The sequence below is a fragment of the Pongo pygmaeus genome, chromosome X (genome assembly GCF_028885625.2).
Source record: "Pongo pygmaeus isolate AG05252 chromosome X, NHGRI_mPonPyg2-v2.0_pri, whole genome shotgun sequence".
Taxonomy (NCBI): domain Eukaryota; kingdom Metazoa; phylum Chordata; class Mammalia; order Primates; family Hominidae; genus Pongo; species Pongo pygmaeus.
This window is the reverse complement of record NC_072396.2, coordinates 120679423-120693572: the sequence shown is the minus strand read 5'-3', so window position 1 is coordinate 120693572 and position 14150 is coordinate 120679423. Positions and strand designations below refer to the sequence as shown.

Genomic DNA, 14150 nt, shown 5'->3' with positions numbered 1-14150 from the left:
CTAAGTGTTTTTCAACAGTTGAATAGATAAAGAAAATGTGGTATATATACATGATAGATTACTATTTAGTCATAAAAAAATTAAATCCTGTCATTTGTAACAACATGGATGGAACTGGAGATCATTAAGTTTAAGCAAAATAAGGCAGGCAGAGAAAGACTGACATGGCATGTTGTCATTTATTTGTGGGATCTAAAAGTCAAAACAATTGAACTTATGGACATAAAGTGTAGGAAGAAGGTTACCAGAGGCGGAGAAGGGAAGCGAGGAAGGTGGTGGTGGAGGCGGGGAATGAGGATGATTAATAGGTACAAAAAATGCAGAATGAATAGAAGTGGCTTAGTATTTGGTAGCACAACAGGGTAGCTCTAGTCAATAATAATTTAATTCTAAAATTGTTTAAAAATAATAATAGATGACTAAAAAAGTATAACTGGTTTGTTTGTAATACAAAACATAAATGCTTGAAGAGTAAATACATAAATACATACACCCGCCATGTACCTAGAGCCCAGGAGTTGGAGACAAGCCTGGGCAATATACCAAGATCTCATTTCAAAAAAAGGGATAGACAGACGAATGAAACAGAATACAGAGACCAGAAACAGACCCACATAAATATAGTTGACTGATCTTTGACAATACAATGGAGCAAACATAATCTTTCAATTAATGGTGGCAGAATAACAGGACATCCATATGCACAAAATAAATCCACAGACAGACCCTACAACTTTCATAAAAATGAGCTCAAGATGAATCACAGATCTAAATTTAAAGTGAGTTTGGTGATGACTTTTTAGATGCAACACTAAAGGCACAGTCCATGAAAAAAAGATAAGCTGAATTTTATTCCAATTAAAATTTCCTCCTTTGTGAAAGACACAGTCAAGGTAATAAAAAGATAAGCCAAAGACTAGGAGAAAAGATTTTCAAACAATATCTGATAATGGACTGCTATCCAAAATATACAAAAAACTGTTAAATCTCAATAATAAGAAAACAAAAAATCTGATTTTAAAACGAAACAAAAATCTTAACTGACACCTCACCAAGGAAATATACAGATGGCAAATAAGCATACAAAAATATGCCAAGCGTCAGATATCATCTGAACAATCCAAATTAAAGCAAGAATGAGATATTAATATGCATCTATTAGGATTGCCAAAATCCAGAACACTGACGCCAAATGTTGTCAAGAATGTGGCGCAACAGGAACTCTCATTTAGTGCTGGTGGAAAGCAAAATGTTATAGTCACTTTGGAAGACAGTTGGTTGTTTTTTTTGTTGTTGTTGTTTTTTTTTTGATTTTTTTATTTTTATTATTATTACTATTATTATTATACTTTAGGCTCTATGGTACATGTGTGCAACGTGCAGGTAAGTTACATGTGTATACATGTGCCATGCTGGTGCGCTGCACCCACCAACTCGTCATCTAGCATTAGGTATATCTCCCAATGCTATCCCTCCCCCCTCCCCCCACCCCACAACAGTCCCCGAAGTGTGATGTTCCCCTTCCTGTGTCCATGTGTTCTCATTGTTCAATTCCCACCTATGAGTGAGAATATGCAGTGTTTGGTTTTTTGTTCTTGCGATAGTTTACTGAGAATGATGATTTCCAATTTCATCCATGTCCCTACAAAGGACGTGAACTCATCATTTTTTATGGCTGCATAGTATTCCATGGTGTATATGTGCCACATTTTCTTAATCCAGTCTATCATTGTTGGACATTTGGGTTGGTTCCAAGTCTTTGCTATTGTGAATAATGCGGCAATAAACATACGTGTGCATGTGTCTTTATAGCAGCATGATTTATAGTCCTTTGGGTATATACCCAGTAATGGGATGGCTGGGTCGAATGGAATTTCTAGTTCTAGATCCCTGAGGAATCGCCACACTGACTTCCACAAGGGTTGAACTAGTTTACAGTCCCACCAACAGTGTAAAAGTGTTCCTATTTCTCCACATCCTCTCCAGCACCCGTTGTTTCCTGACTTTTTAATGATTGCCATTCTAACTGGTGTGAGATGGTATCTCATTGTGGTTTTGATTTGCATTTCTCTGATGGCCAGTGATGGTGAGCATTTTTTCATGTGTTTTTTGGCTGCATAAATGTCTTCTTTTGAGAAGTGTCTGTTCATGTCCTTTGCCCACTTTTTGATGGGGTTGTTTGTTTTTTTCTTGTAAATTTGTTGGAGTTCATTGTAGATTCTGGATATTAGCCCTTTGTCAGATGAGTAGGTTGCAAAAATTTTCTCCCATTTTGTAGGTTGCCTGTTCACTCTGATGGTAGTTTCCTTTGCTGTGCAGAAGCTCTTTAGTTTAATTAGATCCCATTTGTCAATTTTGGCTTTTGTTGCCATTGCTTTTGGAGTTTTAGACATGAAGTCCTTGCCCATGCCTATGTCCTGAATGGTATTGCCTAGGTTTTCTTCTAGGGTTTTTATGGTTTTAGGTCTAACATTTAAGTCTTTAATCCATTTTGAATTAATTTTTGTATAAGGTGTAAGGAAGGGATCCGGTTTCAGCTTTCTACATATGGCTAGCCAGTTTTCCCAGCACCATTTATTAAATAGGGAATCCTTTCCCCATTTCTTGTTTTTCTCAGGTTTGTCAAAGATCAGATAGTTGTAGATATGTGGCATTATTTCTGAGGGATCTGTTCTGTTCCATTGATCTATATCTCTGTTTTGGTACCAGTACCATGCTGTTTTGGTTACTGTAGCCTTGTAGTATAGTTTGAAGTCAGGTAGTGTGATGCCTCCAGCTTTGTTCTTTTGGCTTAGGATTGACTTGGCGATGCAGGCTCTTTTTTGGTTCCATATGAACTTTAAAGTAGTTTTTTCCAATTCTGTGAAGAAAGTCATTGGTAACATGATGGGAATGGCATTGAATCTGTAAATTACCTTGGGAAGGATGGCCATTTTCATGATATTGATTCTTCCTACCCATGAGCATGGAATGTTCTTCCATTTGTTTGTATCCTCTTTTATTTCCTTGAGCAGTGGTTTGTGGTTCTCCTTGAAGAGGTCCTTCACATCCCTTGTAAGTTGGATTCCTAGGTATTTTATTCTCTTTGAAGCAATTGTGAATGGGAGTTCACTCATGATTTGGCTCTCTGTTTGTCTGTTATTGATGTATAAGAATGCTTGTGATTTTTGTACATTGATTTTGTATCCTGAGACTTTGCTGAAGTTGCTTATCAGCTTAAGGAGATTTTGGGCTGAGACAATGGGGTTTTCTAGATATACTATCATGTCATCTGCAAACAGGGACAATTTGACTTCCTCTTTTCCTAATTGAATACCCTTGATTTCCTTCTCTTGCCTAATTGCCCTGGCCAGAACTTCCAACACTATGTTGAATAGAAGTGGTGAGAGAGGGCATCCCTGTCTTGTGCCAGTTTTCAAAGGGAATGCTTCCAGTTTTTGCCCATTCAGTATGATATTGGCTGTGGGTTTGTCATAAATAGCTCTTATTATTTTGAGATACGTCCCATCAATACCTAATTTATTGAGAGTTTTTAGCACGAAGCGTTGTTGAATTTTGTCAAAGGCCTTTTCTGCATCTATTGAGATAATCATGTGGTTTTTGACTTTGGTTCTGTTTATATGCTGGATTACATTTATTGATTTGCGTATATTGAACCAGCCTTGCATCCCAGGGATGAAGCCCACTTGATCATGGTGGATAAGCTTTTTGATGTGCTGCTGGATTCTGTTTGCCAGTATTTTATTGAGGATTTTTGCATCAATGTTCATCAAGGATATTGGTCTAAAATTCTCTTTTTTTGTTGTGTCTCTGCCAGGCTTTGGTATCAGGATGATGCTGGCCTCATCAAATGAGTTAGGGAGGATTCCCTCTTTTTCTATTGATTGGAATAGTTTCAGAAGGAATGGTACCAGTTCCTCCTTGTACCTCTGGTAGAATTCGGCTGTGAACCCATCTGGTCCTGGACTTTTTTTGGTTGGTAAGCTATTGATTATGGCCACAATTTCAGCTCCTGTTATTGGTCTATTCAGAGATTCAACTTCTTCCTGGTTTAGTCTTGGGAGGGTGTATGTGTTGAGGAATTTATCCATTTCTTCTAGATTTTCTAGTTTATTTGCGTAGAGGTGTTTGTAATATTCTCTGATGGTAGTTTGTATTTCTGTGGGATCAGTGGTGATATCCCCTTTATCATTTTTTATTGCATCTATTTGATTCTTCTCTCTTTTTTTCTTTATTAATCTTGCTAGCGGTCTATCAATTTTGTTGATCCTTTCAAAAAACCAGCTCCTGGATTCATTGATTTTTTGAAGGGTTTTTTGTGTCTCTATTTCCTTCAGTTCTGCTCTGATTTTAGTTATTTCTTGCCTTCTGCTAGCTTTTGAATGTGTTTGCTCTTGCTTTTCTAGTTCTTTTAATTGTGATGTTAGGGTGTCAATTTTGGATCTTTCCTGCTTTCTCTTGTGGGCATTTAGTGCTATAAATTTCCCTCTACACACTGCTTTGAATGCATCCCAGAGATTCTGGTATGTTGTGTCTTGGTTCTCGTTGGTTTCAAAGAACATCTTTATTTCTGCCTTCATTTCGTTATGTACCCAGTAGTCATTCAGGAGCAGGTTGTTCAGTTTCCACGTAGTTGAGCAGTTTTGAGTGAGATTCTTAATCCTGAGTTCTAGCTTGATTGCACTGTGATCTGAGAGATAGTTTGTTATAATTTCTTTTCTTTTACATTTATTGAGGAGAGCTTTACTTCCAAGTATATGGTCAATTTTGGAATAGGTGTGGTGTGGTGCTGAAAAAAATGTATATTCTGTTGATTTGGGGTGGAGAGTTCTGTAGATGTCTATTAGGTCTGCTTGGTGCAGAGCTGAGTTCAATTCCTGGGTATCCTTGTTGATTTTCTGTCTCGTTGATCTGTCTAATGTTGACAGTGGGGTGTTAAAGTCTCCCATTATTAATGTGTGGGAGTCTAAGTCTCTTTGTAGGTCACTCAGGACTTGCTTTATGAATCTGGGTGCTCCTGTATTGGGTGCATATATATTTAGGATAGTTAGCTCTTCTTGTTGAATTAATCCCTTTACCATTATGTAATGGCCTTCTTTGTCTCTTTTGATCTTTGTTGGTTTAAAGTCTGTTTTATCAGAGACTAGGATTGCAACCCCTGCCTTTTTTTGTTTTCCATTTGCTTGGTAGATCTTCCTCCATCCTTTTATTTTGAGCCTATGTGTGTCTCTGCACGTGAGATGGGTTTCCTGAATACAGCACACTGATGGGTCTTGAGTCTTTATCCAATTTGCCAGTCTGTGTCTTTTAATTGGAGCATTTAGTCCATTTACATTTAAAGTTAATATTGTTATGTGTGAATCTGATCCTGTCATTATGATGTTAGCTGGTTATTTTTCTCGTTAGTTGATGCAGTCCCTTCCTAGTCTCGATGGTCTTTACAATTCGGTATGATTTTGCAGTGGCTGGTACCGGTTGTGCCTTTCCATGTTTAGCGCTTCCTTCAGGAGCTCTTTTAGGGCAGGCCTGGTGGTGACAAAATCTCTTAGCATTTGCTTGTCTGTAAAGTATTTTATTTCTCCTTCACTTATGAAGCTTAGTTTGGCAGGATATGAAATTCTGGGTTGAAAATTCTTTTCTTTAAGAATGTTGAATATTGGCCCCCACTCTCTTCTGGCTTGTAGGGTTTCTGCCGAGAGATCCGCTGTTAGTCTGATGGGCTTCCCTTTGATGGTAACCCGACCTTTCTCTCTGGCTGCCCTTAACATTTTTTCCTTCATTTCAACTTTGGTGAATCTGACAATTATGTGTCTTGGAGTTGCTCTTCTCGAGGAGTATCTCTGTGGCATTCTCTGTATTTCCTGAATCTGAATGTTGGCCTGTCTTGCTAGATTGGGGAAGTTCTCCTGGATAATATCCTGCAGAGTGTTTTCCAACTTGTTTCCATTCTCCCCGTCACTTTCAGGTACACCAATCAGACGTAGATTTGGTCTTTTCACATAGTCCCACATTTCTTGGAGGCTTTGCTCATTTCTTTTTATTCTTTTTTCTCTAAACTTCCCTTCTCGCTTCATTTCATTCATTTCATCTTCCAGGGCTGATACCCTTTCTTCCATTTGATCGCATCGGCTCCTGAGGCTTCTGCATTCTTCATGTAGTTCTCGAGCCTTGGTTTTCAGCTCCATCAGCTCCTTTAAGCACTTCTCTGTATTGGTTATTCTAGTTATACATTCTTCTAAATTTTTTTCAAAGTTTTCAACTTCTTTGCCTTTGGTTTGAATATCCTCCCGTAGCTCGGAGTAATTTGATCATCTGAAGCCTTCTTCTCTCAGCTCGTCAAAGTCATTCTCCGTCCAGCTTTGTTCCGTTGCTGGTGAGGAACTGCGTTCCTTTGGAGGAGGAGAGGTGCTCTGCATTTTAGAGTTTCCAGTTTTTCTGCTCTGTTTTTTCCCCATCTTTGTGGTTTTATCTACTTTTGGTCTTTGATGATGGTGATGTACAGATGGGTTTTTGGTGTGGATGTCCTTTCTGCTAGTTTTCCTTCTAACAGACAGGACCCTCAGCTGCAGGTCTGTTGGAGTACCTGGCCGGCCGTGTGAGGTGTCAGTCTGCCCCTGCTGGGGGGTGCCTCCCAGTTAGGCTGCTCGGGGGTCAGGGGTCAGGGACCCACTTGAGGAGGCAGTCAGCCCGTTCTCAGATCTCCAGCTGCGTGCTGGGAGAACCACTGCTCTCCTCAAAGCTGTCAGATAGGGACATTTAAGTCTGCAGAGGTTACTGCTGTCTTTTTGCTTGTCTGTGCCCTGCCCTCAGAGGTGGAGCCTACAGAGGCAGGCAGGCCTCCTTGAGCTGTGGTGGGCTCCACCCAGTTCAAGCTTCCTGGCTGCTTTGTTTACCTAAGCGAGCCTGGGCAATGGCGGGCGCCCCTCCCCCAGCCTGGCTGCCGACTTGCTGTTTGATCTCAGACTGCTGTGCTAGCAATCAGGGAGACTCCGTGGGCATAGGAACCTCTGAGCCAGGTGCGGGCTATACTCTCCTGGGGCACCGTTTCCTAAGCCCGTCGGAAAAGCACAGTATTCGTGTGGGAGTGGCCCGATTTTCCAGGTGCCATCTGTCACCCCTGGAAAGGGAACTCCCTGACCCCTTGCGCTTCCCGAGTGAGGCAATGCCTCGCCCCTGCTTTGGGTGTTGCACGGTGCACCCACCCACTGACCTGCGCCCACTGTCTGGCACTCCCTAGTGAGATGAACCCGGTACCTCTGATGGAAATGCAGAAATCACCCGTCTTCTGCGTCGCTGGCACTGGGAGCTGTAGACCGGAGCTGTTCCTATTCGGCCATCTTGGCTCCTCCCCGACAGTTGGTTGTTTTTTACAAAACTAAGTAAACCTTTACCATATAATCCATCTGTCGTATTCCTTGATATTTACTCAAAAAAGTTAAAAACTTATGTCCACACACAACCCTGCACATGGATGGTTATAGCAGCTTTTTTCATAATTGCAAATACTTGGAAGCAACCAAGATGTCTTTGAGTAGGTTAATAGATAAACTCTTGAACATCCAGAGAGGACTAAAAAGAAATGAACTATGAATCCATGTAAACACATGGAGGATACCTAAGTGCATATTACTAAGAAAAAGAACCCGATCAGGAAAGGCTACAAATTGTATGATTCCAACTATATGACATTCTGGAAAAGGCAAAACTATGGATACAGTAATATGATCAGTGGTTTACAAGGGTTGAGGTGAGGGAGGTGTAAATAGGTAGAGCACATAGGATTTTTAGGTCAGTGAAACTACTTTGTACAATACAATAATGGTGGATACATGTCATCATAAATTTGCCAAACCCATAGAATGTACAATGCTCAAGTGAATCCTAATATAAACTCTGGACTCTGTATGATAAATAGGTACTAATTTAGATTCATCAGTTGTGACAAATTTACTACTCTGATCACGGAATGTTGAAAGTCCGGGAGACCATGCATGTGTGAGGGCTGGAGGCATACGATAAATATCTGTACTTCCCGCTCAATTTTTGTGTGGATCTGAAGCTTCTCTAAAATTGTATATTTTTAACTGGTAGCCAACTGAAGTCAACAGAATATTTAAAAAATTATACACCATAACCAAGTAGAATTTATTCCTGGAAAGCAAACATAGTTCAATATATAAAAATCAGTCAGTGTAATGCATCACATTAACAGAATTAAAAGGAAATAAGCACACAATCATGTGAATTGATGCAGAAAAATATTTGACAGAATTTAACAGCCTTCAAGACGAAAACCCTCAACAAACTAGGAATCAAACATCCTCAGTGATAAAAGGCTAAAGCTTTTCTTGTAAGACATGGAAAAGGGCAAGGATGCCCTCTCTTGCCAGTTGTGCTTAACATGGTACTAAAAGTCCTTGCCAGAGCAATTAAAAAAGAAAAACGAAACAAAAGATCTCCAAATGGAAAAGGAAGAAGTAAAATGATCTCTGTTCGCAAATAACATGATCTTATATTTAGTAAGCCCTAAACATTGCACACGCACACACACCGATACATACACACACACCTTGACACACACACTCAAAATTAGAACTAATAAAAGGATGCAGCAAAGTTGCAAGATGTAAAATCCACACTCAAAAATCACTTGCACTTTTGTCCACTGACAATAAAATCTGAAAATTCAGAAAACAAGTCCATTTTCAATAGTCTCAAAAACAGTAAAACACAGAAATGCACTTAACAAAGGAGGCAAATTACTTGTACACTAGAACTACAAAATGCTGCTGAAAGAATTTAAAGAAGATACAAATAAATGAAAATATATACCGTAATATTGGGGTGAAAGTGTTAATAATCTTAAAATGTCAATACTACCCAAAGTGATCTACAGAGTCAAAGCAAGACTTATGAAAATCCCAAAGATGTTTTTTGCAGAAATATCAAAATCCATGCTAAAATTTACTTGGAAACACAAGAGACATTAAATGGCCAAAACTATCTTGAGAAATAAGAACAAAGTTAGAGGACACACATTTGTTGATTTCAAAACTTACCACAAAGCTATGGTAATCAAAAAAATGTGCTACTAACATAAAGACACACATGAGCCAACGGAACAGAGAGCACAGAAATAAACCCTTGAATGTATGGTCAATTTATTGTCAACAAGGGTACCCAGACTGTTCAATGAGGAATAATTAGTCTTTTCCTTAAATGGTGCTGGGAAAACTGGATCTCCATATGCTAAAGAATAAAGTTGGACCCTTTAGACAATATGCAAAAATTAACTCAAGGGAATCAAATACCTAAACTTAAGGGGTAAGACAATAAGACTCTTAGAAGGAACATTTGAAAAAAGCTTCATGATGTTAGATTTGGCAGTGATTTTCAAGATATGACACCAAAATTACAGGCAACAAAAGAAAAAGTAGGTAAAGTGGAGTTCATCAAAATTAAAAGCTTTGTGCCTTAAAGGACATTATTAAAACAGTGAAAAAGCAACTCACAGGAAGAAATAAAATATTTGCACTGCAAATATCTGATAAGAGATTGGTATCCAGAATATATAAAGAACTTTTACAACTCAGTAACAACAGAAAACAGACAAATTAAAAACCAGGAAAGGACTTGAATAGAGGTTTCTCCAAAGAAGATATAAGCACATAAGACATTCAATATCACTAATCATAAATGCAAATGAAAGTCATAGTGAAATACCCTTCATAACCATTAGGATGGCTACTATATAAACAAAAGCAAGAAAACAGAAAATAACAATTGTTGAGGAGGATATGGAGCAATTGGAAACCTTGTGCACTGTTCATGGAATATAAAATGGTGTAGCAGCTGTGGAAAACATCATGAAGTTCCTGAAAAATTAAAAATAGAATTACCGTATTATCCAGAAATTCCATTTCTGGGTATATACCCAAAGGAATTAAAAGCAGGGTCTTGAAGATATATTTGTACATCCATGTTCAAAGCAGCATTATGCACAATACTAAAACATGATAACAGCACAAAAGTTTATCAACAGAAGAATGGAAAAGCCAAACATGGTATACACATACAGTGGAATATTATTCAGCCTTCCCTTCCTGAAAAAAAGGAAATTATGACACATGCTACAACATGGATGAAACTTGAGTATATTACGCTCATTGAAATAAGCCCTTCAGGACAGGACAAATATTGCGTAATTCCACTTCCATGAGGTATCTAATGTAGTCAAATTAATAGAGACAGAAAATAGAAGGGGGGTTGTCAAGGACTAGGGAAAGGGGAAAATGGGAAGTCAATGTTTAATAAATATAGAGTTTCAGTTGGGGAAGATGAAAAAGTTCTGGCGATGGATGGCTAATGTTTATACAACTATGTGATTGTACTTATTGCCACAAAACTATACACTTAAAATTGATTAAAATGTTAAATTCTATGTCATATATGTTTTATAATAAAAAATAAAATGAAAAAAATCAATGGTTAGCAACAGTACTTTAATGTGTTTGATGAGAATATTTTCAAATATTTCTGAAGTTTTCACTTAAATACCAGTAGGATCAAAATTCAATATCCTATTGTTAGAGATAATGTTAATGGGCTTCACTCAATGTTATTCAATGAAACGGAAAATTTAGATGTCAGGAAGCCCACAATCACATACTAATAGAAGTGTTATTGCCCAGTTATTGAATATTAAAATCTTTCAATGCTCTATTCAAATTTGTCTTCATTTGTACTTCCTAGACTGACATGAAGAAATTTATTTTATATCTAAAATTTCAATTATGATTTATATGTAGATGACTCACAAATTTATGTCTTCTCTTATCTCCCTGGGAGCATTTATTTCATGTCTCAAAGCCACCTCAAACTGCGTTTGTCCAAGACTAAATTCATGACCAGCAACTCCATACTTTTTTATCTCCTATTCATCCAATTGAGTAAGCCATAAAGCCAGGAACTTCACTCCTCTTTAGATCCTATATTCTATTATGAACTCCCACACCACCAGGTACTTTTTGGTACCATTTATCTCAGCACTTCCACATACATTTCTGTATTTGATTAATGTCTGTCTCTTAAACTAGAGTGCACATTCCAGGTGGAGAAAGACTTTATTTTTGCTTATAATCAGATTCTTAAAATACAGAACAGTGTCTAGTATATAAGTGCTTAATAAATATTCATTGAATCAACAAAACTTTAAGCTTTGTACTCATAACTAGGAAATGGTATGATACGAAAAAAATTAAAAATGTAATTTCTCCCCTTCCCATCTCTATGAAGATGAGAGTTGTTTACCTAGCAGAGTTACTGGGTTGCATTTGGACACTCACCTTAAGATTACTGTGGGTATTATTTTTAGTTCCGGGTCTTTAGGTCAGTGTCATAGTCTACATTTAACTGAATTTCCTGAACATTTTTAACTGGAACATTTCCTGAACATTTTAACTTAGGAAGAACAACTAATGGGTGTTGGGCTAATAGGTGCTGGGCTTAATTAATACCTGGGTGATAGGTTGATCTGAGCAGCAGGCCACCATGGCACACATTTACATATGTAACAGACCTGCACATCCTGCACATGTATCCCAGAACTTAAAAGTTGATAAAAAATAAAATAAAAATAAATGTCATGGTATAAACTTGAAATTTAAAAAAAAGTACCCTTAGTACAAATTTATTGTGAGGTTTATATGTGAAAATGTCCCCAAAATTATTTCTTAAACTGTAAAATGACACAAATGTACATAATTATTCCAATGTAACTAGGGTTGGAGTAAATGCTAAAATTGCAAGGTGACTGTGGAGGAGGTAGTTTCTGGCAAAGATAATTTGGGGGTAATTACTTTTTACATTGCATTTTTGTCTTGTTTTTGAAGTGAATAAAGCAGTGGTTGTACCAAAGACATATTTTTTAAAAGGTAGGAGCACTTTAAATATTCTATTTAACCAATCCATTTACAGCCTGTCCTTCTACTACCTTTCGGCTTCCCAGAAATCCCAAACTTCCTCACTGTCTTTCACTCTCCTCTCTAAGGACCTGACACTAACCAGGTGGGCAGTACTAAGTGCCGCCTGGTTTCCGGCAGGGCCGGTTTTTACATCATCTTATTGTGGCGCAGCACCGCCGCGTGCGTGCCCAACTGTGAGGTCTCGCGCCCTCAGCAGTATATAAAGCGGGACAACGCAGAGGATCCCAGTTACACCAGGCAGTGCAAGACACATAGCATCCTGGCCCGAAGTTTCCCAAATCCGGGCGGCTAGAGGCCCACTGCTTCCCAGCTACCAGCTGAGGGGGTCCGTCCCGAGAAGGGAGAAGAGGCCGAAGAGGAGCCATGAACTTCTATTTACTCCTAGCGAGCGGCATTCTGTGTGCCTTGATGATTGTCTTCTGGAAATACCGCCGCTTTCAGGTAATGGTGAAGGTAAGGGAGATTTGAATTACATGAAGCTAGATGAGTAGATGGACTTGGGAGTGTGTATGTAAGAGAGTAAAATACAGTAAAATGAGAGGTAAGGGGAGATCACTTCATCTCTCCTTTTCGCTCAAAGGAGCCCCGGACTTTTACCCCCTCACTCCCGCAATTCCTGTATTCTGACCAGTGATTCGACAGTTGTGGTCTCTTCCAAAAAGCCGCAAGTCCCTAAGTAATATGGTCAGCTTTTCACTTATTGGAGAGCAAAGTGCAGTTGTCAGTGCCCATTCCCCACCACCATCTCTCCACTTTAAGAATCTTACCTTCTCTCTTTCTTCTCTTCCTTCTCCTCTCCCACGTGTCTGTTTGCTAATCTCACCATCTTTATTTTATGGTGCTTTCTGGGCGTTCACAAATAATTCGAGTGTGAATGTGGATTTTCTGGTGTTAAAGTCACAAGTGAGGTGCTTTTAGATAAGAGTCAAAGACAGGGTTCATATGTTTACCTACTGGGCTGCTTTCCTTACAGGAAATGTAAGGAAAGGATATGGAACTTTGTCACTAACGGCTACTTTCATGTATTTTTTTTCTCAGTCTGGTTTTGGAAGAATATGTTTTTGAATTAATGTAGTAATTCAATACATTTTTAATCTCGACATATTAGGGGAAATCAGTTTATTTTGGTGACCAAGATTAAACAAGTTGTTTTTCGGTAGTTTGGAAATTGCTTAATTCGATAAACTACATATGTATAATTCCCTTCCTTTACAGAGAAACGCTGGCGAAATGTCATCAAATTCAACTGCTCTTGCACTAGTGAGACCCTCTTCTACCGGGTTAATTAACAGCAATACAGACAACAATCTTGCAGTCTACGACCTCTCTCGGGATATTTTAAATAATTTCCCACACTCAATAGCCATGCAGAAGCGAATATTGGGAAACCTCAGTAGGGTGGAAAACAAGCTGGTTGAACTGGAACATACTCTACTTAGCAAGGGTTTCAGAGGTGCATCACCTCACCGGAAATCCACCTAAAAGCGTACAGGATGTAATGCCAGTGATGGAAATCATTAAAGACACTTTGAGTAGATTCATTTGATTGTGTGTTTATACTAAATGAATTATTTTTTTAAGAGGGAGGGGATGCCAAGTCAGATACAAAAAATCCAGATACCAAGTTTCTTTTTTTTTCTTTTATTATTATTATTATTATTATTATTATTATACTTTAGGTTTTATGGTACATGTGCGCAATGTGCAGGTAAGTTACATATGTATACATGTGCCATGCTGGTGCGCTGCACCCACCAACTCGTCATCTAGCATTAGGTATATCTCCCAATGCTATCCCTCACCCCTCCCCCCACCCCAAAACAGTCCCCAGAGTGTGATGTTCCCCTTCCTGTGTCCATGTGTTCTCATTGTTCAATTCCCACCTATGAGTGAGAATATGCGGTGTTTGGTTTTTTGTTCTTGCGATAGTTTACTGAGAATGATGATTTCCAATTTCATCCATGTCCCTACAAAGGACGTGAACTCATCATTTTTTATGGCTGCATAGTATTCCATGGTGTATATGTGCCACATTTTCTTAATCCAGTCTATCATTGTTGGACATTTGGGTTGGTTCCAAGTCTTTGCTATTGTGAATAATGCCGCAATAAACATACGTGTGCATGTGTCTTTATAGCAGCATGATTTATAGTCCTTTGGGTATAT

The 14150-nt window shown here is 38.5% G+C and overlaps 1 protein-coding gene across 2 annotated transcripts; it reads left to right on the top strand.

Moving 5' to 3' along the window:
* Positions 1–12179: 12179 nt before the first annotated feature.
* On the top strand, positions 12180–13529 carry CT83 (cancer/testis antigen 83). 2 transcript variants are annotated; one of them, XM_054471956.1, is made up of 2 exons: positions 12180–12425; positions 13200–13529. In XM_054471956.1, the coding sequence occupies exons 1-2, from the start codon at positions 12348–12350 to the stop codon at positions 13464–13466; spliced, it is 345 nt and encodes a 114-aa protein (XP_054327931.1). In that variant the 5' UTR covers positions 12180–12347; the 3' UTR covers positions 13467–13529. The 2 variants fall into 2 exon arrangements, with proteins under 2 accessions (XP_054327931.1, XP_054327930.1); XM_054471955.1 differs by having other exon boundaries at positions 12180–12437; positions 13200–13523.
* The last annotated feature ends 621 nt before the right edge of the window (positions 13530–14150 follow it).

Coding starts and splice junctions, on each gene's coding strand:
- CT83 (XM_054471955.1), top strand. CDS start 12,348: ATGAACTTCTATTTACTCCTAGCGAGCGGCATTCTGTGTGCCTTGATG. Junction 12,438..13,199: donor GCTTTCAGGTAATGGTGAAG/GTAAGGGAGATT, acceptor CTTCCTTTACAG/AGAAACGCTGGCGAAATGTC.